General features: G+C 45.1%; 1 protein-coding gene across 1 annotated transcript in view; it reads left to right on the top strand.

The window, feature by feature from the left end:
- LOC146866029 (uncharacterized) overlaps positions 1-25,856 on the top strand; it is a 538,845-nt gene that overhangs the window by 156,095 nt on the left and 356,894 nt on the right. The window contains exon 4 of the mRNA XM_085640219.1: positions 18,710-18,826. Coding sequence (XP_085496345.1) covers positions 18,710-18,826 — 117 coding nt within the window. The remainder of the gene's footprint in view (positions 1-18,709; positions 18,827-25,856) is intronic.

The following is a 25,856-nucleotide window of genomic DNA, read 5'->3' as shown; positions in this document are numbered from 1 at the left end:
GGAGATGGGTCTGTAGCTTTCCACCTGCTTAGAATCCAGGGAAGGTTTTTTCACCAAGGGTAGAATGGAAGCTTTTTTCCAAATAGTTGGTAATGCCCAGAGCTAAGTGACTCATTTAATAGATTCTCGAGTGGAAGGGCCACCTGGCTGGTCACCAGATTGATGACCATTGTGTGGTATCCTGCTTATGTTAATGTTCTGTCATTTTCACCACCTGCTCAGCCAGTGTGAATGTGCTGTGTGCTGCATGGAATGTTGGAGTGATGATGCGTATTGGAATGTTGGGTGCCTGAGAGGTGAAGTGTGACAGTTGGATAATGGGCTGAGCAGCAGGCAGGCTGCTCCTGGTGGGGCTGCTTCACTACAACTCCTCTACATGTAACTTACTTCAATAAATCATCTTGAACTACATCCTACCTGCGTGGACCTTGTTACTACACAGTGGAGGACAGGGGTCCAAGGGGGCTCCGGATTTGATGGAGCTTATGAGACTGTTTTCTACCACGTAAGAGGTGAGAACTTCTCAAAAATGGGAGATTCACAAGGCCTCAAAGCTGATCCGGAGTTCAGAACCACTTCCTGATTTGAAAATGGGTCAATACTCGATGTATTCAAGGAGAACACTTAAAAAATAGAATTGACCGTGAATTGGAAAAAATCTGGCAGCTTTTTGCAGAAAGATTAATCAGGAATAAAGGTGTTGTTATTATTCCATTTAGACAGATCTTTGACTGTTTTAAAAAGTTCCCTGGTAGAGTTTGCAGCTAAATCTGAATTTCCCAGAGAAATATTTAGTCTTTTCTGCTTTGGTTAACTCTTTATACTCAGAAAGTCATTTTTAAAATTTGATTTTTAAGGCTGGAAAATAATCTTTCCTCCACTTGCGCTCCTGATGTCTGCACTTAAGCTGTGCAGCTTTTAGTACCTGTGAGAACCATGGGGCTGATGGATTTTTCCTGTAGCTCTTCAATGTTTTCTCCGGTACCACTGTGTGACATGCCACGTCTAACCAGCAAGTATAGTTATTTGCTGCATTATTGACATTATTGTCTGGAGCAGGAACTGATTTAGAGAGAGTATCCTGCAAACATCCACCTTAAGGTTTTTCCATGGCCTGTATTTGATAGTTCTGACTGTACTATTTAGTGCTGCTCTATTATATGGAGTCATGATTGAAAAAAAGATTGCCTTATGATCTGACCATGAAGTGGCAGGATTTTGTCTATTTCTAACTCTGAATTGTTTGTGAAAACTCCATCCAACGTATGATTAGCCACATGAGTGGGTAATTCAATTATTTGGTGTAAGTTAAAACACCCAAGAGTATCCACCAGGTGATCTGTATCCACATTGGAAGACAGTTCAAGATGAAAATTGAAGTCCCCTACAATCGTAAAGCTCGCAGACGTTATGCAGGATTCCATAAAGGACTGAATTTTGTCAACAAAACTGACTCTTGGGCCCGGTGGACGATAGATTAGTATTCCTTGAAATGTGTATTATTTGTTCATTTTTATACTGAAGCTAAGTGCTTCCCAATCTTGATGGAATAGTGGTGTAAAGCTGGCATCAATCGAGTTGCGATAGACAATCAGTAGCCCCCCACCTCTCCTGCCTGTTCTATCTAGCCTTTCATTGCTAAAGCCATTCGGCATAGCGATCCTAATGTCAGAATCAGACGTGCTATCTGCCCAGGTCTCAGTAAGAAAAGTAATGTCACGGTCATATTTGGACATAAGGTATGCAAATTCATATTAGTAAGCAACTGTGAGTTGAGCAGCATACAGGAGTGCACCTTCACGGACGTTTGCCTGTTAGTTGCCTCTCTGGTGGAGATTATAGAGGCGGCAGGCCGCGACCGAGCGAATATCATGGGGGTGAAATTACACATTTGTCACTTTGTTTTTGTCTGTGCTAACACACCAATCATGAGGGAGACAATGGCTGCTTATTCCATTCTGGCATAAGGCCAAGAGTTCTTTCCCCAAGTTTCAGGCCATCGGAGCTGGGGTCCTGGCGCTTGGCGCAGTCCATGCGGCGGACGGGCACAGACGGGCTTGCCTTCGGCACACCTTTGGCGTCCGCTGTGCGCCCTGTCCCTCCCAGTCATTTAATTATCAGTGCTAAAGTGTTGACCAGTGCTAAAGTGCATCTGCTCTCTGTGTAAATTGTAAATCTGATTTGTTATCCATGATTGGCATATTTGGTTTACTGGTAAGTCCCTAGTAAGGAACACTGAGTGTGCCAGAGCCTGTAAATCAAATGCTACTAGTTGGCTTGCAGCACTGGTTGTGCCAGCCACATGAGTAGCACAGTAAATGTGTCTCAGACCTACCACTGTAGTGTTTGTGTGCAAGATGGATAAATAGAGTTTAGGCTCTCTGAACTCGGAATTTAATAACACACATTTTAGGAAAGGTGGTATTTAAATTGCGGGTGAAACTGAGCATTTTCTTACTTTACCATTGTTTGTGCATCACATGTGTATTCAGTGTCTGGTTCTGGAGTGACAGGAGCCGGGATGTGCATTCACTCCAGACAGTAAAAAGGGGGGTTGATGTGTGCCCTGCCTTGCCGACTCATTGCTGGACTGAATAGACCTGGTCTGCATTGAGAGTGGTGCAACTGAATAGGCTATGTCTCCTTTGTTTAATACTGTCCCCACCCCCTGTGGTCATGCTGCTCCAGGGAGGACAGGACTGGTTTGGACTGGGTTCAGAGACCCTTGCCTCTAAGAGAACAATGACAAAATGGGGTATTAGCATATGACTTAAAACCCCAAGACTTTAGATTACTTCAAGAAACAAGAATACCCTGCCAAGAAGAACTGTGTGAGCAGCGCTGCGTTTTCTGAGTGAGGGGAGGGTTGGCCTGCAGTTGCTGCTTCTGTCTATAGTGGAGGAAATGGACTGACTATTTTTGCCCTGCTGGGGTATCCTGTTTGTGAAAAATATCTCCAAGGACTTGTGTGTTCTTGCCTCCTGTTTGAAGTCTCAGGGAAATCAAAGACATCATGGAAAAAGATCCTTGCTGGGTCTAAAGGTGACCTGACTGGTGGGAGAGCTGAAGAGCTATGTGAGGAGCACTGCCCCTGATGTGTGTGGGGCGGGACGGCCTGCAGTGCTGCGCCTGGCTGGAGCAGACAAAGGGCTCGACTGTTCTGCAACTTTTTTAAAGAAAGCAAGCGCGTTTTGAACGCTTTATTGGTGGCCCAACGTGGAGAATGCCTGCCTGTTTCAAGAAGGGGCACTCTAAAAGTGCTCTGTGTGGGCTGGCCGAGGCGTGAGCTGACTGCCTCCTGAAAGAGAAAGGAGTGCTGGCTGCTAACGCCAGTACCGTGGTCAGCCTGTGTTTCAACAATCAGCACGTGGTGATCCCTTCAATTCCTTTGGGTTGACCGCAGTACAAGAGAAGCACCACCCGCACTGCTGGAAGCGACACTGTTCCTTAGAGGGAAGCCAGTGCCACACTTTCATCGCCATAGCAACCAGGCTTGTTTGTGTGACGCGGCCACAGGGAATGTTCTGTGACCATACTGCGGCTGCGGCAGGTGAGCTGCCTGTCGAGTTATATTGCCTGGTAACTCGGGGCGGGCCCTGCATGTGAGGCACAACAGGCCACCCCAGAGCAGCGCTGTGTATGCCTGGCCGGCACCAGTGGATGTGCGTGGAAGGAAGTTGAGCTACATAACAGCTGCGCCATGCAGTCGTGGGCAGCTGCCTTCCGCTATTTGCCATGGGGGGGGGGATCAGGCAAGGCCTTCCTGCAGAGCTATGCCGTGGGTGTACCCTCTCCACCGTGTTGACCTCCACTGCAGGGGCCTTGAAGAAACAGAGACCAGCCGCAGGACCGGAGGGAACCCCTTGACAGAGGACCCATTCCTACGGCTCACACCCCAGGTGACTGCATGAGACTGAGAACGGTATCTGACGTATGGTCCCACAGCAGCTGCCCTTCAGTGCAATTGCGTGCAGCTGCTCAATCACATACCTTGGGGACATCGCTTTACTTTGGTGGCCATTGTGGGGCAGGTCCAGAATGGGCCACCGCAGCATTAAAGTGCAGGAAGGCTTAGTAATCCTCGACAGAGATCCCGATCCTGCTCAAGCTACTTTTCCTAGATTACTGTATCTCATGTAGAAACAACGCAGTAGCATTGTGGCCTCATGTTTAGGGGGCACATGGGTAATTTATGTGAATTATGACAGTCACCTACATTTTGATTCCCTAATGTTTTGAGTGATGTCGTGTTATACCCCACACAGGCAGAATAACAAGTATTGTCATGTTTAGAAACTGCACAATAGGTACAGTAATGGTGTGAGGTGGTATTATGCATAAGAGTGTTCATGAGGTTTTATAACTTGCAATCTATGAGTAGTTACTTTTGGGGCACTCACTGTGATGTTAGGCATAATGTTTTCAGATGGTGTTTGTGACATGTGCAACTTATAAGAATTCACTTCAGTGCTCTACATGTGATGTTATAACAATTGCCTAGTTGGCAAAGTGATTTATGATCTATGTATTGTTATGAAAATTGCCTAGTGGCAAAGTGATTTATGTGAATGTGGTCTAAGGTGTTTTTCTATGTATAATACAAAGGATATTTTTATATAACCTTGTGTGAAGTCTCTTTTTGTGGTGTGCCTAGTGTGTCACTGGTGTGTGTGTTGCACAAATGCTTTACACATTGCCTCTGGAATAAGCCTTACCGCTCTGCCAAGCTACCAAGGGGGTGAGCCTGGGTTATCTTGGGTGTGTAACTCCCTTATGCTGACTAGAGTGGTGGGTTCTGCCTAGCTTAGGTGCATATCCTAGCCAATCAGAAACCCCATTTCTAACAGCCCCACGTTCAAAAAATTTTACGTTGGGAGGACTCAAAGCTTTCTCAGTTCCTTGTAAGAAACATGTGAATATTCATATTCTGAATGATGCCAATAACTTCATTTGGCCACACGCAAACATAGTTAAAGCACTTTAAGGGATTACAAATCCTGTATGGTTGGCTTAAGGGCATACCTGCCAGTACTACTTTGTTAACAATGACCTGTGTAGTAAGTTGCTGCTTATTTGTACTATTATGTCCCATGTGATATGTGCAGTAAGATGTCCCTTCTTTTGCAAACACAGGGCTGCATTCTTGGAACTGGTAGTACATGCTAATTATGTGCAAGGCAAATGCCATAAGTGTTTGGAGGTGCATCGTATGGCATGTACGCTTAACCATTATCAACACACATGCTCATAAAGTATGCCAAGATAGTGTCTATTTCATTTCTCTATTTTTGGTAGAACTGGATTTATTCAGGTAGTCTACAATTATTGAAATGTGGGTAAATATTTTAATTTGGATGCATAATGTGGGGTTTTGATCATGGTTTTGAAAAACATCTAATTGTGTGAATATAAGGTGCCATTTTTAAAGTTTATATAACATATATTTTTACTTTTATTGGAACATGTTTGAATATAATCTTGTTGTCAGAAATAGGGTTATTAATGTGGAAAGGGGTGACTTTTAACAACTTGATAACAAGAGTTTGGTTAGGTTAAAACAGAGACTCTAGAAAATCTATGCTCAACACCTGGTAGCAGTGCACATTCAGCAAGCAGTCATCAGGGAAGTGCATTAAGTGCAAGCAGAAGCAACAATATTAAAGTCTAAAAAAATAGCACAATAAACCAAACCAAATTAGAAACACAAGGAAAGAAGTCATGAGCAAAAAACACAAGATCGTTAAAATGAGATAAGGGTAACAGGCGATGTTTTATTTTACATTTTTACTGCAAATGTGTCTAGAAAAAGTAAAGTGCATTTGAAAAATAAATGTTTGTGGATTTCAAGCCCATTGCTATACAGCAGAGTTTGGATACACAAAGCAGGTCATTCTAGCCATGTTAGATGTTAGGCCTATTCAGAAACTCCATTTTGTGGTATGGTTAGTAGTAATACAATAAATACAAGAACAAACCTACAAGTGTAAATCTCCACCTCCACCTCTATTTTTTCTATTTTGAGATCTTCACAAATGTAGATTTACTACTGAGGGGTCGATTCTGATTTCGGCTGGAAAACCTTTTTCCCGACACAGACCCGTCATATATTCCGACCGAACCGTAAACACACCTTCCAAATGGCTGAGTACGATATGATGCTTAAAAGGTACAACCGACTCAGCAGGAAAGGAGCCTGACGCGATAGACTCATACGCGCAAGATTCGAGATAGCCAAGCGTCAACCCGACGCAACAGACACGTACGCGAACGACTCCATGTAGCCAAGCATTAACACGACACGACAGACTCGGACGCAAACAATGCCACATACTCCAGCATTAACACAAGCCAATAGACACGCACGTGAAAGATTCTACACAGCCAAGCACATACACGACGCAACAGACTTGTTCCTGTTGATCGTGTTCTGGCGCGAATCGGAGCTCAAATATGCCTCGTCCGAATGCTGTGATGTGCTGGAAGCGGCGCCCCTGTACGACGCGTTGAAATAACGCATCGTACTTGCGTGTCCGGAAACTGGTTGGGAAAAGCCTCCAACGCGATTTCCGTGTTTCCTGAGCCTGTTCGGTCGTGAAATAGAGCACAAATCGGAGCGGAGAATTCGGTCGGAAATTTGCCTGTAATACGCATCGTACTTGCTCGTTTGTAGAAAAAAGCTCCGGATACGAGTCGGTCATAAGGTAAGCCTATGAATAGCCTAGGGAAGGCATTTTTAGCGACATCGGAATCGGGCTCATAGTAGTTTAGGAAGGAGGAACCGGGGAAGTAGCTAGAGAAAGGGGTATACTTCTTACTAAATGGGAGGGGTTTAGGGAGGAATAATGAAGGGTTTAGGGTGGGTTAGGCAGAGGTTTAAGGCACAACATGCATCCATCCACAAAAGAGTAAGCCCATTGCTGTTCAGAAACTGCACTTCCAAAGTTAGAGACCCACAATAGTGGTAAATGAGTCACAACACACGGCCAACCACTGGTACTGCTATACATTCCTATGGAAAGTAATGGAGGTAAGGCTTAAAATAAACACACATATGAAATAATGTTAAATTAAATTTAAATTGTTAAAATAGTTAAACTATATAAATAAATATAATGTACTGTTAAGATGATCTCAAATAAATAAAAGTTGTATTATTTAAATATGAACTTTTTTAACTTTTTTGTTTTTATATTAATGCAAGTCGTTTTTATTAAAATATAAATAATTCTGTTTTATTTAATTCTATACTTTACCTTTAGTAATTATTTTTGCACAGTGAAATTAATCATTGTTTTCATTTTAGGAGGGAATCTAAAGTACATATTATTGTAATTGAATTTTAGTTATTTATTTTAAATGAGACAATAAACAATGAACAAAAGAAAACACATGCTAGAACTCTATAAATGTAATTTTGAATTAAATCTTTATTGGACCTGCCCCTCTCTGCAGGGTCATCCCAAAACACTTGCCCTTCAATCCTGCTTTCTGAATTTGTTTTGTTGGCATTGGAACTCTGTGCATTTCACCACTGCTAACCAGTGCTAAAGTGCTTGTGCACTGTAACATGGTAAAATTGGCATACACTTTATTGGCACATTTAATTTACTTATAGGTCCCTAGTAAATGGTACCACGTGTACTCAGGCCCTGTCAATTAAATATTTCTAGTGCTCCTGCAGCACTCTTGTGCCACCCACTAAAGTTGCTTTCAGGCTGCAGTGGCCTGCCACTGTAACCTGTAGTACAGTTTCAAACTGCTATTTTGACCTGGCGTAATAAACTTTTTGCCAGGTCTAAATCTTCCATTTTAAAATATTTAACTAACCCCAAGGTAGGCCCTATACAGCCCATAGGCCCTAAGGTAGGACATTTGTTTTTAAGTTTTAAATCTTGGTAATGAAAAACTCCTACACTGGTTTTTCTCTACTGTAAGGCCTACCTCTCCCTCAGGATTACTTTGGGTTACCTAATTGCATTTAATATGTGTTAACATTTGATTGGGAGCAGGTAGAATTCTTATGTATGGACTCGAATAAACTATAATTTAAAATCTGCTTTAATGGTATAGTCAGACTTTAGACTATAATTTTGAAACTTCCACTTTCAGGAAGTTAGAATGTGTGTGCCCAAAAGTTTCTAAAGCCTTCTAGAAATTTTCAGCTGCCTGGGCCTGCTAATTGTTCTCCTACTATGAATTCAGATTGGGCACAGACAATGAAAAATTGGGGATTAGGTGTGGGTATGATGGGACATTCTGAGAGGATTGGTGGAGGCAAAGTTGTTCCCTGCCCCACTTCCACTTTAATAGGTGTCTGCCTCCAGCACACACAAAAGAACTAGGGACGGGTGGAATCTACGGAGTTTGATTCAGCAGAATAACATGGAATTACATAAAAATGATTCCACATTCTGTAGGATTCCATGATGGGGTGTAGCGGGCATTTGGCTCTATTTTCTTAGGCAAAATGCACCCTCATGTCAAAAAGTGGAAGCAAGCATGCATTTTACCTAAGAAAATAGCACGCCCAAATACCACTCTGTGCCCTTGTATACTCTGCAGTGATTAAAACCTTTTATCACTGCAGAGTATGTGAGGGCGCTGAGGGATATGCACTGAAGTTGCTTCTAAACATAGAGGAACTGGTCCCTCCTTCTGCCATGTTTAGAAATGAATGCATACCAGTCTGTACCCTTGCATACTCTGCAGCAATACAAACTTTTAATGACTGCAGAGCATGTAAGGGCAACAAATTATATGCAGTGGTTTCTAAACATAGAGGGACTGCTCCCTCTTTCCACTATGTTTAGAAACCACCGCATATTTCACTCGGCGCCCTTGCAAACTCTGCAGTGATTGTATCATTTCATCACTGCAGAGTATGCAGGGGTGCAAAGAGGGTGTCAGTGTGTCAGGGTTGTTAGCCCTCCTGTTTCATTGGCTTCATTTTTGCTGGCTTTAGGACTCTGTGCACTTCATCACTAGTTTCTAGTAAAGTGGTTCTACATAAACCAAGGACCTGTAAATGAATTGCTACTAGTGGACCTGCAGCACTGATTGTGCCACTCACTTAAGGAGCCCTTTCAAGCATGTCTTAGGCCTGCTATTGCAGCCTGTGTGCACAGTATTAAAATGCCATTTCGACCTGGAAAAATATACCTTTTGCCATGCCCAAACCTTCCTTTTTAATACATATAAGTCACCACTAGGGTATGTCCTGTACAGACCAAAGGGCAAGGTGCAGTGTATGTAAAAAGTAGGACATTTTACGTTTGACATGACCTGATTGTGAAAAAATCTTAAAATATGTTTTCACTACTGCAAAGCCTATTTCTCCCAGAAGATAGCATTGGAGTTACCTTATTACATTTAAAAAGCAGCAGTTTCCAAATAGGAGCAGGTAAGGTAACCCATTTGTATGTATAGAATTTCACTTGGAATTGTAATGAAAAAACCCTCTCCCGTGGTGATGTCAAATTTTAAATTAAAAATATGAAAATGCAATTTATAGAAAGATGGCCTTTTGCTGCCTTAGCCATTTAGGGGCATATTTATCATTATATCACACAGGGTAGTGCAGCAAGTCACATTGCTGCACTGTGTGATAGGGAACAGGCAAGAATGTGCCATATTTAACATTGTACTGTGCATTCCTACCTTTTCCCAGCACTGGCACACAATGTGCTGCCTAGCGCCAATGCAGGTACTCTTGCACTTTGGGGCAAGGGTGCCTGCCTTGTTAGCAGGATTATTTTTGTGCAGGGAGAGGCACCTTCCTGCACAAAATCAAACCCCTAAATAATTTTCCTCTTTCTGCAGCACACATAGAAAGAGGTACAAACGAGGAGAAATAAATATATTTCTCCTCGTTATGCATCACTTGGGGAGGTGCAGCAGTTTTGGCCCATTCCCAGGTCTACCACTTTTGGTAAGTCTGGGAATGCATCAAAACCCATGGAGTTTGCTTGAGAACAACCATGGACCACCCATAGAAAATAGATTATTGCAATGCACCGATTTGCACTGTGTTGGATTACTCTGGATTTATCAAGCCGCTCAGTGCCTCTCAAGTAAGCCTTGCGTGGTTTGATAAATGGCATCTTAAGGGTTGAGTTGCTTTTGCACCCTGTTACATGGTACAAAAGGGGTGCAACCCTTTTATAAATATGGCCCTGAGGGCATGTAGCCTGTCTCTGGATCACATGACTAGGTATAGCTGACTTTTGGGTTTTGTGTATTCCTCCTAGAGAGCTATACACAATAGAGAGCTTAGGTGTGCCTAGATGGACCATCACTGGCAGGATGGGATAGTAGAGCTGGACAGCCCTACTTACACTTAAATACACAAACGACTACATACCCCCTGTGGTTAGTCTGAAGCCAGAGCAGGGAAGATGTTAAACCTGTGTATTTCTTGGTGAATCCTCTAGAAGCTTCTACCACTTACCAGGTATAAATATTAGACCTCAGACACCAACTCTTCTGTACACTTCTGGACCTGTGGATACTTTACTAGGAAGAAGGACTGCAGTGCTGCTGAAAGGTCTGCCATTTTGCTGAACTGCTGCCCTGCTTTGCTGACATGCTGCCTTCTGCCCTCTTGCCTGAGAATGGCTGGACCTGCCTCTGTTGAACCCAGGACCCCAGAGTGACTCCAAGGGCTAGTTGACTGGCCTCCTGACTAGAGCCTTAGGGACAGAAGGCTCCAACAACCTTGACCACAGCACCTGGACCCTGCCATCTGTGCATCCTACCCTGCCAAGTGGTGCCACCAAGATCCTCCAACCTTGTAAGTGGGCCTGAAGGTGCTCTGCCGGGCCATCTGTGGATCCAGCAGAACCAATGCATCTCCTCTGCTGAGCTGCATAATCCTGAGCTGAACTGACACATTGCCTCTGCTGCGAGGATTCTCTCAGTGCAGAGACTCCACATTGATCTCGCAGCCCGCATCGGCACTGCCCCTGTGTGAAGATTCCCCAATTCAGGCCCTCCCATCGCAACGGCAGCCTCAATAATGATGCAGGTTCTTGCATCGCAGCCTTGCAGCTCCTCTGAACTGACTCATCACCTCGACTGCGTGATGCATCCTTGCTGCCGAGCTTCACATGACAAGGCCTTGTTGATGGGATTCTCTGTGACATCACAGGACCTCACCTCACAGCTTCTCAGCACTTCAGAACCGACGCATCACCTCAGGCTCTGCCACACATCTTTTAAGCATGACCTCACACCACTCTCCAACCGTGATTCAAGGTACTCTGTCCAGCAGGCCTAACTGGGTCCCTGTAGCCGTCCCGCACTCCACTGTGGTTAGCCTGAACTTGTGACTTTTCCCCCGTCTGGCGTGCCCAGATATTCACTGTTGTCGCTTTGTGCATTTAGGAGCTATTTTCACTGAAATCTTCAAAATTGCACATCTCCAGTTCTACAGATTTTTGTCATTTTGTTCTTGTTTTAATTATTAAAATGTGTTCTATTTTTCTAGAGTGGTGTGGGATTTTATTTGTGTTTTCACTTCATTACTGTTTGAAGTGCTGCATTAATACTTTACATATCCCCTCTAAGATATGCCTGACTGCTGTGTGCCAAGCTACCAGATGGTTGAGCACAGGATAGTTTGGGGTTGGCTAGTGCCTTACCCGGACATGGATTGTGGTTGTTGCTTGAGTAGTCTTCCTCACCTAAACTAGAACCCTAATTTCTCACAAGGGATTCTATAAATTGGGTTCCTGGTTGGCAAAGGTATGCACCCTGTCCAAGCAGACACCACAATACTAGTCAGGGTAAGCTAAATACACACTAAAAGATAACCTGTACTCACCCTCTTGTAGCTTGGCACAGAGCAGTCAGGCTTACCTACAGAGGCAATGTGTAAAGTATTTGTGCAACACACATACACACACACATAGTAACACAATTGATACACCACAAAAAGACTTCACACAGTTTTATAAAACAGGATTATTATATTATAAACAAAACAAGACCAAAGCAACAAAAATCCAATGTACAGAAGTAGAGGTATTTAATATTAAAAGAAGAGATGCAGTAAATCGCTTAGAAGCAAATAGCTCTAAAAAGGTTACTTTAGGTTGTGCTGGACTGGGGCAAAGTCAAAGCTCAGGTCGACCTCATGGATGCACAGGCCGGCTACAGGGCCCACACAGGGCCAAGTAAACAAAGTATCTGTCCTGGTCTCAAACAGCGAGATGCGTCGATCTTCTCCAAGCAATGCAGGCGATTCCTCAGTTCCGAAAATGGGTGCTGGAGTCGAGAGGCATTGAGCAATGTGCCGGAATCTGTCAGAGGTTCCGTTCATGATCCAGAAGTGTCTGATTTTAACAGGTCAGAGACCCAATAATTATACCCAAAAGAGCCTTTGATGTGAGGTTGATATCAAAGCAGCTCTCTGAAGTGCACAAGTCCCTCTTTCAGCCCAGTCCTGTCTGCCAGTCTATTTATGGGGGGTAAATCAGCCCTTTGTGTGTGGACAGGACACTACCTATTCAAATAAAGTGTAAGCCCCTTCTTTCCATCCTGCCCAGGCAAGGCCATTAGAATGCAGATGTATGTAGATGGGTACTCAGACACACCTATCCTTCCTGTGGTGTGGCTGTCTAGAGGGAATGCACAAAATGTAGCTATCACCCACCCCAGACGTGTACTGGAGACAGACTGTCAGACACGCATAGCAATAAGTGCAGAGAAATGTCCACTTTCTAAAAGTGACATTTCTAAAATAGTAATGTTGAATCCAACTTTATCAGTAGGATCTATCAATACCATCCCAAACATATGAAACATAAAAAATCTACTACTTTCTGATCAGTAATTACAGCTTAAAAGTGTATTAAGGAATTCCCAAGCTAACCTATGAGAGGATTAGGCCTCACTGTTGTGAAAAACGAAATAGTCACTACCAGGACATGCAGAACATAAGAGTACATGTTCTACCATTTACTTACATAGCACCGTACCTTTAGGGCTACCCAGGTAGGGACTAACCTATGGGCGACTTATATATAATTAAAAAGGAGAGTTTAAGGCTTGACAAGTTGTTCTAAATGCCAAGTCCAAGTGGCAGAACACTGCACACACAGGCACTACAGATGCAGGCGTGAGACAGGTTTAAAAGGCTACTTCTGTGGGGTGTAGCAGCTGTCCTATTTGGAGGGTTTGTTGGATTTAGTAGGTTTCAGAGGGGCAAATTTGTTGGTGCTGTCAGTGATACAGGCCATGAAGTGGCCTTGGGTTGGAAGGTAGTGAGGGCCTGTGAACACTTAGTTTTGGTGACCTTGCTCCAGCTGTGGTGTGGGGTGATCTGGTAACTGGTGATGGTGTGCTGGGCACCGGAGATGGTGAAGTGTATGATGGTGTGGTCAGTCCAAGTGAGTTCTGTGGTGTGGCTGAATTCGAATCTGTTGCTGGAGGTAAAAATTGGGTCAACTGTGTGTCCGACTATGTGCTTGGATTTGGTGACCAGTTAGGTGAGGCCGATGTTGTTCAGATTCTCCAGGAGGGAGAAGGAGTTTGTGTTGTTGGGGTCATCGATGTGGAAATTGAGGTAATTAGGAGGGTGATGAGGTTGGGGGTGGCATCGCAAAATGTTGCTCCTGGTACCAGGGGCCTGTAGGCGATGGTGCCTCTTATCACGGTTTTGACGTTGGTTTGTATTAGGAAGATGAGGTGTTCTATGAGAGGCGTAGGGTTGTCATTGGTGATGGTGCATCCGATGGTTTCCTTGAGGATGATAGCGATTACTCCACCCAGTTTGTTGGCGCGGTCTCTGTGTACAATCATGTAGACTTCGGGAATGGCGGTGGTGATGCCAGGCTTTGAAAATGGGGTTGAGCCACTTTTCGATAATGGAGGCAAAGTCCTTGGAAAGGGTGGTGATGGTGTCCCAGATTTCCGTGGCATCTTTGCAGAAAGAGCGGGCATTGAGCCGGATGCAATGGAGCAGTTGCAGGGTGTTCTTGGTCTTGTGTGCAGGAGTGGTGTGGGATCTTTTGTAGGCTGTGTCGCAGGAGACTTAACAGTGTCAGAAGGTGAAGGGTCCTTTGGTGGAATGTGAGGAGGAGAAGACAGAGCTGTTTGTTTTGGTGTCCAGGTTTCAGGTCCAAGAGTTACTTGGCAGTGTATTGTCGGGTGGCGGGGCGGCCAGGGGTCCTGGCGATGGGCACTGTCCAAACAGCTGTGCATTGGCCGCTGGGAAACCCTTTTGGGTAGCTGTTGCGCCTTGATATAAATTTAAATAACATAACATAACACCAACTGCCTCCATTAGTGGTCCTGGTAGGTGGTCCTAGGTGCCGGGCAGGGACCTGGAACAGGCAGTACATGGACAACAGGCAGAGCAGGAACAGCAGGCAGTGCAGGGACATCAGACAGTGTAGGGTCAGGGACAACAGACAAACTAGGGATAGCAGGCACTGCAGGGACAGGGACAGCAGTCAGCGCAGGGACAGCAGGCAGCACAGAGAGAGCAGGCATTGCAGGGACAGAGGCAGCAGGCAATGCAGGGACAGCAGACAGTGTAGGGTCAGTGACAACAGACAAACTAGGGACAGCAGGAACTGCAGGGACAGCAGATAGCACAGGGACAGCGGTCAGCGCAGGGACAGCAGGTAGCACAGAGAGAGCAGGCATCGCAGGGACAGGGACAGCAGGCAATGCAGGGAAAGCCGGCAGTGCAGGGATAGGGACAGCAGGCAGTGCAGGGACCGGGACAGCAGACAGCACAAGGACAGGGATAGCAAGCAGAACAGGGACAGTGACAGGAGGCAGCGCAGGGCCAGCCGGCAGCACAGGGACAGGGACAGCAGGCTGTGCAGGGACAGGGACAGCAGGCTGCTCAGGGACAGGGACAGCAGGCAGTGCAGGGGCAAATTACCTTCAGTTGGGGGTCAGGTAAAAGAGGGGTGGCCCAGCCTAGCCTCCTCTGGGATCTGATGGGCGGGAATGGGCCTGCCTTTGGCCTGGGCTTTGTGCTGGCACCGCCCACGTGCATCCCGTGAAGTGGGAGACAGATGGGTCTTAAATTGGCACCGGGTGGTGTGAAAATCCGCCAAAGGAGCTCTCCCTGCCTCCGGGGCTGCTGAGAAATGGAGGAGTTGTCCCTGCCTCTGGGGCTGCTGGAAAAAAGGAGTCTTGTTGCAGGGATTCTGCAGAGTCACAAAACTATGCTTGGGATCATAGGACTTTAGTAGGCAGGGACCGAGTCATCCTACCACCTGAGTACCCATGAGCCCCTAGACCGACTAGCTATGGTGTCTCACTTGCCATCCTACTCACTCACAGAGAAACAAGTGATTAGACACTCCAGAACACAACACCACCGACCCTCTCAGGAATCACTGTTGCAGGGCACACCCTTTCTCTCTCACAGTCATATTAGTCCACAATACATTCTGACAGAGACACGAGAAAAATTTTAAAAGTGTATTTGAACTATCATGCTCTAGTATGCAGAATACATACCACAACAAGTAGGAAAATGCCTAAGATAAATACGGTTAGCATAGAAATGTATCTGTAAATCATAAATGGAGCTGTCATTATACACAATAGTGTAGCCTAACCTCTCTTCCCTTCTGCAAAAGCAAATGATTATATATCAGAAGATCTCTAGGTGTTAGCAGCAGACCCCTACCTCAGTATACACAGATGGAAGCTCTACATCTCAGGTACTGTCACGTTCTTTTCCCTGGAAAGTTTCCTCTCCAAGTGTGTATTGCCTATCGGTGCATACCTATATGACAAAAGTACCTGTTCCCAAACAACAGCTGCATTTGCGTGTTTTGTCTAAGTGCTGATCGAACAGAATAACAAGGGGCATTGTTGTTCGACCTTTCCTACATGTTCAGACTAAATCCCAGGAAAGAACTGAGTGCAAAAACAACAGCATGTTCTGTGTAAAAGTACGCTGTGGCACAAAGCAAAACATATCTGTAGAGTAACGTGCGCAAAGCAGAGGACAGTCTGCAACATGCTCATGCTAACATAGGGAAAATGACAATGGGCCTGCACGGGACTTATGGCAGTCCTGGTTTCGTCCAGTGGTGGGGGGATTGAGCACAGTGATGGAGGGGGCAGGAGCAGGAGGTGAGACAACTTCCTGGAGGGAAGCAGAGAGCAGCTTCCTGCAAAACGGGAGACACCGGGGTCTTATACTGGTGACAGCGGGCACGAAAATCTGCGGAACCAGTTGGCCCCTCCTTTGGGCCTGGTGGGAAATGGAGTCCTGGTCTCGTCTGGTGGTGGAAGGGGGTATGAGGTGCGGTGATGCAGGTGGCAGGAGCAGGAGGAGAGACAACCTTCTGGAGGGAAGACAAGAGTGGCTTTTAGTCAGATCGATGGAAGAAGCATTCTTTCACTGAATAAAATTGGAGGGTGCAGGTTTAGTGGAAGATTTGGAGAAATGCATCTCCTGGGAATTGAAGAAATAATAGTGTGGTTTGACCAGGGAAAAAATCATTAGGACAATGGAGAATCTATTATCAGAATAATAAAGGTAATCTAAAGTGTGACTTATGAAATGCAGCCAACACTTAGAATCCTGCCTGATTCCGTGAACCAGATTTTATCATCTGCACCAACAGATGGGAATTTCTATGCACTTAAGGAGAACCTAAAATTACAAAATAGTAGTGAATGATGACACAAAGTGAATGAGGATCATTCTGGCAAATGTCACCTTGCCAGTATATTTTCAATTGTTTAGAAAATGAAGACTTGCTTAGGAAAAGTGGTGTTATATCTAGTCTTTTATGAGAAATCCAGAAACTTGCACTGGCATAAGGTGTGCAATGTGGTACTAGGCCACTGTGTGTTGTGTGAACCTGGGTGCTGGAGGATGGTAACACCTGCCCCAAGAGAGTGGAATTGTATCCCCTGCATTCCTGTAGCTAGAGGGTAGAGACCCAGGCACTGATGTGGGGGTGAAATTCATATGGTCCTTGTTAGCAAATGGCTGCTGATTAGCTCGTCCTGAACACTGCAAGAGGTTGATGGATGGGACTGCAGTTTCTGTTGTTCAAGGCAAGGAAATTTCTGGGTATGGCCTACTCTTTTGTCTGTCGATCATTGCTACTGCTAGAAGACTTATGACAGCGAGGTGCAGAGAACTCACACTTCATTGTGCTTATGTGTTAGGTGCTCCTGCTTGCAGGGAACATAGATACTACCTGATGTGCAAAAGCTGTCTCTGTAGAGCAGTCTGAGAAGGACACTTGAATGGAGAACCACCCTAAAAGGTTCTGAAGTTTTTGACTTTGGATCCACATGCCCTCACTGGAAAATGCGGAACCCCAACCACCCCACTTTCTTCCAGTCCTACATTCTTCTTGTCCAAGGAAGAAAGTGCTCAACATAGTACTCAAAGAGCTGCAGTGCAACCAGACCTGCTGTCTGCCTCAGAGCCAGTCTCTGAGAGGTGAAGGGCCCTCACCTGAAGTCTGCAGTTTCTGCTGGAAATGCTAAGGGTCTGTCTGAAGTGCCTAGAAACCTGCCTGCCAGCTGTGACAGACAAGTGTGACAGGTCCTGCAGGAGGAAACACTGTCCACGGTGAGAAGCCCAGCACGTTCCTCATGCGAGAAGCATCCAGTGAACGGTGACTTGTCAGAGAGCGAAGCCAGGAGTGAACCATCTCATGAAAGAGTCCCTCTCTACTCACTCTGCATAGTTTCAATGTGCGCTGCATAAAGACTGCACCCGAATAAATATCCCATGTCAACCAGCAGTTTGATGCAGGCTTAAGAGGCCAGTGCTGATAGCTGTGTTTCCACCGAAACGGGAAGCACAGATCAGCCGAAAGATTGCAACTGTCAAAAAGACACGACCATCAGAGTGTGGTTGGATGCTGCAGATGCCACATCAGAACACGTATCTGCAGACAGCCTGAGGACTGCTGCTGCCCACAATGAGTGCTGCCACACAGATCTTTCTTACCAAATGTGTCTGTGAACATTTTTCCAAACAAGGCTATCAGCATGACTCCTGCAGGAGAAAAGCCATTGCGGTGAGTGAAGGAGCCCAGAACACTTCTGCTGCTGAGCCCGAATTGCTACAATAACTAGCAAGTAAAATGAATTGGTGACAAGAGACTAACCATGCACAGATGAGTCTTCTGAGCATTCTAAGACATTTTGGTGAAAGAGAAATTAAACTGAGTTTCACATTTGACCAGAAAGAGTAATCGAGCAATCTGCACATCATAGTCTTTTGGGGACTGTAGACACAGGTTCTCAATCATAGCAGAAGGAAGGAGAGAGCTTGTGGATTGCAGGAGAATAGGGGTGTATTGCCTCTCAGCTCCCAGTTTAACAACATTTAGTTTGTAACCCCATATGTAATTTCCATTGAATTGTATATGTATGTATTTCTGCTGTGTGATTAAAGTACATTTGTGGACATTAACTCATTGTGTAAGTTGGTTCACTGTGGAGTTCTGAGCTCTTGCTTCCCACACTCCCTCCCTGACCAGCCTGTGACAGCTCTCCCTCGCTACCCTGAAAGTTAAGTGCAGAATGGGCTGAGTCTGGCCCTGTTGCCAGACCCTTAGTCTTACAGAGCCCCAGGACACAGCTGTGGCTAGAGCTCAGTAGCCTCTGTCTGCCCTGGGGCCCCTGGGGCCCCTGAACGGGGTCTTTCACTCACATAAAAGCTTTTGGGATGTACTCTGATTGCAGACATTTCTTCATTTCTTAGCAGGTCCCATTGAGCAAGAGGATTCCTGGCTGAGGAAACTTGGATTGCACAAAAATAAACTGGCATTTCTGAAACATTCCTCCAGAGGGAAAGATGACAGCAGCAATGAGGAAAGAGGTAAGAAATCCCAGAATCGGGAAAATTAACAGTGCAAGTGAAGGACAATTATTGAATAATATAAAAATGTCCTAATTCACCATAATGAAGTCACACATTTACGAGGAGCTCGGTGCCCTCTCAAAAACGCAAGTGCATTTCCCCTGAGTGATAGTTGGGATTGATAAAGGCCCTGGGTGCAGATAGTTGTGCCCTCTGGCTGCGCAGAGCATCCTGGGTCTGCTAACATGTAATGCTATTGAAGCCGGCGCATTGCCTTCCGATTTAGAAATCATTGATTCCCATAAGCCCTTTGCGTGAAGATAAACGTGCCTGTTTGTATCAGCAGGTCCACGACACTCTTTTGGCATGCTTCATGTTCTTGGATAGGCATGGGAGAGCCATAAAGGGTAATGTAAATGACTTTCATTCTACATCTCATAAACCAACATTCAAGTCTGCCTGGGCACGGGAGCACAAGGGCTCCTATCTGAATTTGGTTTACACTCTGGTAGTGCAGGCCTATCAGTAGTTTTTGTAGGGCAAAGGTCAAACCCTAAAAGTGTGGTGCTTACACCAATTCTCATTATAGAACTTTTAGGAACAATTAGTAAGAGTGTGTGTATTTTCAATAACCCACTGCCTATGACACTCTTAATATTCAGATTGATCTTAAGTTTCACTTTAGGTGGGAGTTTTGGGTGTCAAATAATGTTGAAATATTTAGTGACAAAATAATACTTTTGGTGCATATTGTGCGGGTTACACTTAAACATGCGTGGGATTTAAAGACCACTTTTCTTAGATGGGGTACTGTGCTTCTCAGGGATTATTTTTGGAAATATTTATTTTGGCAAATGGGCATTTTAAAGCACAGTGGATGTAGAATACTGGCCAAAGTTGAATTGTGTTATGTTGAAATTTCTTATAGAGCGCATGTACACCGATTGGTTTCTTGGTGCTGTTCTTGGAATGCCGGAGCCCTGTTGATTTAGTCGTATGCCTGAGTGAATAACCATGTCTTGAGAAGTCTTCTGAATCTCAAGAGGTCAGTGCATGATCTGATGTCTAGTGGAAGGGTGTTCCAGAATCTCAGTGCCAGCACTGCAAACCTGCAGCCGCCCTGTTGCTTTCATTTGTAAGAGGGAGTGACCAGAAGGTTCATTTTGGCTGAGCGTAGGTTGCAGCTAGGTACATGCCTTCGAATAAGGCTAGAGATGAATTCTGGGCTTGTGCCCTGCAGGGCTTAAAGATGAGGTAACCAACTTTGAAGGCGCATCGTTGTGGTATGGGAAGCCAATGCAGCTTCCTCCTGAGAGGGGAGACGTGTTGTCATCTAGGCTTCTGGAAGATCAGTCTAGCAGCCTGGTTCTGCACCAGTTGCAGTCTTTTAGTGAGATACAGTGGTATGCCAAATATATAAGGAGTTGGCATAGTCTATGTGTGAAATAACCATGGCTAAGACAACCTGTATCCATGCTTCTACTGATCTTTCTTATTTTTCTAAGATGGAACAAGCAAGTGGAGATTCCTGATACTAGCTGAGTTTTCATAGCAAGGCCACAGTTGATTGTCACCCCAAGACTCTAGGCAAAGAGGGATGCAGTGGGGGGAGAACCAAGCTCTACAGGCCAGAAGTGTGAGCTCCATCGGTTATGCATGCCCCCAGTCAAAATAAGTTCAGTCTTGTCAGTATTAAGTTTTAAATGGTTGCTGTTCATCCAATTGTGGATGTGCAGCATGGTAGCTTGGAATTCGGACACCAAGTCAAGTGTATTATTGATGGTAAACATTAATTGTAGGTCGTCTGCATAGTTGAATGTACAAACCTTACTTTGTTTCAAGGGCCGGATGATGAATCACTGTTTTATTAGGTGGGGTTTGGTTATTCCTCAAATCAATTTTGAACATTCCAGTGTTTCAATTTATTAAATACCACCTAGGAATGTTGGGAATATTTTTTTAAATAATGCATTTTACACCATACTTGCACAGTAACATGAATGAAAAGTTTTCTTTCATGCAAGTCTCTGATTTATTGTAATTATACTCTTTTATTGCGTTTTGTATGCATTTTGGAAATCATTTATTTTTTCCTTCAGGAAGTAAAAGAAAAGTGAATAGGAATTAAGAACAGCTTTACACTTGGATGGGGCAAAGAGTGGTGGAGGGGGTAATTTACCCCTTTCAGCTATTTTTGAGAAGCAGAAGTGGCATAAGATATTGGTATTTGTAATGCACACAATCTGCAATTAGTATAGCATTGCATCACTTTCAAGAGCCTGTAGGTGACTTCACAAATAGTTCTGAGGTTTACATTTGTGACAGGCGTCTGATTCAATTTATGACTTTGTTCCATCATTTGATTGTCATTTTATAGCATATTTAGGCAGTGGCTCTAAAGTCTGGCTCTTTCTCAAAAAGCACATCTTTTATAATGTTATGCTCTAAGAAAACACACGAGATCATAGCATGATTTTACATAAATGTTACTTGCATAGCACCAAATTATTATTTCCAAAATACATGTCCCAACACATTGTTTAAATTGGCTCTTAAACATGTTATCTGTTGTACAAAAAGAAATCATTCATTTTAGGAATTGAAAAACAGGAAAGAACAAAGAGCTGCTTTTGCACATTTATAATACCGGAGGTTTAGCTCACAGCCTTGCAATGCAAGTTCATTCCTGCCGGAGGAAGCTAGAAGTACGTTACTTTGGCACAGAAGAACAGAGACCATGGTTTGTAGGTGAATTTCAGTCATTTTATGAAAATAAAACACCTGAACAAGGGCAGCTCGTGCAGAATAAATCCACATAAACTTTTCTGCAATATGGCAAGCACTCTTGTTAACGTACCATAGTTATACCAACTTGCCAAGCCTATACTAGATAGTATTTTCTAATAAAATATTTCACTTCTACACTTGTTACGTCAAAAGTAGGGGTGGGCGGAATTTGCGAAAGTGACTTTCGCAAATGATCGCGAAAATGTTAAAATTCTCCGCAAACACGCGGAAATATCGCGAAGATGCGGAAGTTTTTTTCCCGCCCGTTCGTGGTATTTTCTGCGTGGTCGCGGCTCGCCAACTTACCCATGCGGTTGCTCGCGGGCGCGGCCATCTTGTTTTCACTCTTCTCGCGGTGCATGATCGCGAGAAGAAAGACGTGATCGCGCGACCAATGACATTACTGCGGGCGCGAACTGTTGCGAGACAGCGCAAATGGCTACCAACAATCCAACATCTCATGGAGAACGCGACCGGATCGGGAAAACTTGTCGGCGAACGCGGGGATTCAGGTAAGGCGATCGCGCGCGCACAAGAATGTATTATTTTACAACGTGAGCAAGAAACAAATTATCGCTAAGCTGCGGAATGCGGAAATTTTGACATTTTCGCGCTTTCTGCGGAACGCTAAAATGTCAAATTATCGCAATTTCCGTGAGCGGAACGGAAATTTAGCCCAGGCCTAGTCAAAAGCCTCAGATTATGCCATGTCACGTAATTGAGATCTTGCTCGGGTAAAAAAAAACGCTCACTGGAGGATGGGAACATCGTGAGTGAACAGAGAGCAAGCAGTTGTTGTTCACCTCACGTGCACATTTCCATAATTTTTTAGAGTAAACTGTGTCTTAGTGCCAAAATTGATTTTTGTTCTAATTACATACCACCAGCAGATGAATTAACATTTCACATGATGTCACATACTTTTTCTGTAATGTACTGTTCCGCAGTGGAAATAACACAACATTTGCACAAGACTTTAATTAGTAGACATATGAGTCATCCAGTGGCAGCTGCTATGAAATAAAAGTGGTGGGACTGTGCAGGGGGCAGCTCAGGCTGCAGTGTAGAGGGCAGCACGGAGGAGTAAAATACGAACAAATTACTTACCTGCTGGCCACCGCATCGGTGCTCTTCTGCTCCTCTGACTGCCAGCAGTCAATGCACAGGCTCCCAGACTTCCCTACACCAATCCAGACGGTGCTCTTATGCTGATAATACCCAGCATGAGAGAAGTGCCGGTATTGGTCTGTCTGGCTTGGCTTGATGCTCATTCAGGCTCTGTGAGCCTGTGCTAGTTCTCTAACTGGCTGTGCAGCACAGCCCTATTGGAAAGATCTAAGTGTGCATGTCGGTTTGGCCGTTCTAAGGGGCATATTATCAAGCCAGGCGATAAAATTATCGCCGCTTTAGCGGCAGAAAACTGCCGCTAAAACGGCGATAATGGGCTTGATAATATGCTCTATGGAATTCCAATTGAAGCCCATGTTAGATGTGAAGGACGTCTAACATGGGTTTCAATTGGAATTCCATAGAGCATATTATCAAGCCCATTATCGCCGTTTTAGCGGTAGTTTTCTGCCGCTAAAGCGGCGATAATTGTATCGCCTGTCTTGATAATATGCCCCTAAGACAGCCGGCCAAACTGACATTTGCACTTGCAGCAGTGCCGGCCACTCCTCCCCCCTGTTGCAGCTGCTGTCTATTAGGATGGCACGGCCCGCCATGCTCTAATCTTGGCTCAGCGAGGGAAAATAAAACAATAAGCTGTTTCATTATCATATTATTTTTCCTGTTTTCACTGCTGAGAGAGTATTGGGGCGACTCTCCTCTGCCTTAACAGAGGTGCCACCGCTGATGTCCTCCCTCTGTGGTTTTCTTTATGATGAATTCTACGTCACATCAGTGCGCGCCATCTTCCACACTACATGCAGTGAGCCCCACTAGTGACCCCAAACATCAGTGGCAATACCTCTCAGTAACGACCCTGATAAGCATTAAGTCTCACGTCCAATGTCAGTCCATTTTAGCCCCATATTTGTTCACTGCCTGCATTAGCGCAAAATGTCCTTAGCATCGCCATATATTTTCTATATATCAACCATTATTAATAGGGTTGCATAGATCACTATCCAGCCTACATTGCCAGGCCTGAAAGACATTGGCTATAAATGCAAGTAGTTTACCCACAACATTTTAATGTGACTGACAGTGTCCTTAAATTCAGTTCCCACGTCACATCGATACTTATTTAATGGCATGTTGTTTTTCAGTGCCATGTTACTTGAGCATAGTTGCTTCCCAAATCTTTCCTTGCCTCATTGACTCTGCAGGTGGCTCTCTGTTTCCACAACTGAGGACAACAAAGAACTCTTTGGTAGAATGGTTGAATTAATTTCAGCCGCAGGTCATCATTACTCGGGCCGCTTTAGAGTCCCTCTTTTTTGTCAACTATGCCACTGTATTCAGAGATCAGCTAAATTCAAATCAGTGTTGGCCGTGCTCCAACAGAAACATTCCAGACCGAACTGCAAGTCATGCCCCTTACCGACGTTAACACAAGCAAACTCAGACCGGTGCCGCTCCCTGTCATTTGTAGGTCTGAACAGACATGCAGCTGACAGAGACTTTCAGTCTGTCCTGGGAGTGGCTGTCAGACAGCTGCAGCCTGCACGGCGCCGGCTCACAGCTCTTGCATCAAGAACAGAGAACGGAGCTTCAGGACGGGAGAAGGAGGGAAGGCACCGAGGGGCTTAATCATGAGGGGCTTGCAAGGCCGGACTGGCCGTAGCGGGCACCTGGCAATTGCCCGGTGCGCCGCACGGGTGGGGGCCGGTTTTGTTACAGGATCGGCCCTGTAACAGAATCGGCCGAAAACCGGCCCTGGCAAAGAGCTCGACGGCACCCTCAACCCCCTGCGAGGAGGGGGGGGGTGGTGGCCGAGCACTTTGCCAGGGCCGGTTTTGGTTCCCAGTCCGGCCCTGGGGGCTTGTGCCACCGGAACATCACTTTTTTATGCTCTGGTGGCGCAAGCAAACCACTCTGCCTGGCTTTGCATGGCCTAATAGATGTTGAGTAAGACAACGCAGCACAAGTTGCTGCCTTGCCTTACTTTGTGTCAAGGAAGTGTTCCACGGGTGTTGTGATGGGTTTTTCCACGCAACACCCATGGATTTTGACGCTGCCCCAGATTTACTTAAGCACATAAACCTAGGGCAATGCCAAAATCTTATGCCTCCCTGGAGCAGGCGCAACGAAGAGAAATATTTTGTATTTCTTCTTGTGTTTCCTCTTTCCATGAGAAAAGAGGAAAACGCCTCTTGGGATTGTTTTTGTGCAGGAAGACGCCCCTTCCTACAGTAAAACAATACTGCCTGCAATGAGGGCACCTGAGGGTGCAAGGGTGCCAATGTTGGGGCTAGACAGAAAATAGTGCACTAGCGTGGCCGAAAGGACAGGAATGCACCATATTTCATAAATGCAATGCATTCCTGCCCTTTCACATTGGCGTAAGGCAGCGCAGCAGCAAGACTTGCGGCGCTGCCCTATGCCAATTCCTAATAAATGAGGCCCAAGGGGGCTTTTTTATGAGAGGCTTGTGTCACTTGAGCATCATTTTTTTTACACTTCAGTGGTGCAAGCCTCTTATTCATATCTATGAGGCAACGCAATATGGAGTAAGACAAAGCAGCCCAAGTGGCTCCCTTGACTTACTCTGTGTCAAGGATGATTTCCATGGGCGTTGCGGTGGGTTTTCCCACGCAACACCCATGGATTTTGATGCTGCCCAGATTTACTTAATCACACAAATCTGAAGCAGCGCTCAAAGCATACACCTCCCCAGAGCAGGTGTAATTAATAGAAATATTTTAATTTCTTATAACTTTTCCTTTTTCCATGTGCGCTGCATTCTGCAGCACACATAGAAAGAGGAAAATACCTCTCGGGATTGTTTTGGTGCAGGAAGGTGCTCCTTCCTGCACAATAACAATCCTGCATGCAAAGCAGACACCCTTGCACCATGGTGCAAGGGTGCCTATGTTGGCGCTATGCAGCACATTTTGTGCCAGCTCAGGGGGGAAGTAAAGGAATGCATCATATTTCATAAATACGGTGCATTCCTGCCCTTTCACGTTTGTGCAGGGCAGCGCAGCAAGAAAACATGAGCTGCTGACCTACGCCAGTTCCTCATAAATGAGGCCCTAGGTATGCATATCTTATCCTCTTTTCTTAAGACGGGAGGGTTGAGGCTGTTGAAGTTAGG

This window comes from Triturus cristatus, chromosome 2_1, assembly GCF_964204655.1.
Source record: "Triturus cristatus chromosome 2_1, aTriCri1.1, whole genome shotgun sequence".
NCBI classification, from domain to species: Eukaryota; Metazoa; Chordata; class Amphibia; order Caudata; family Salamandridae; genus Triturus; species Triturus cristatus.
This window is presented reverse-complemented; position numbering and strand designations above follow the sequence as displayed.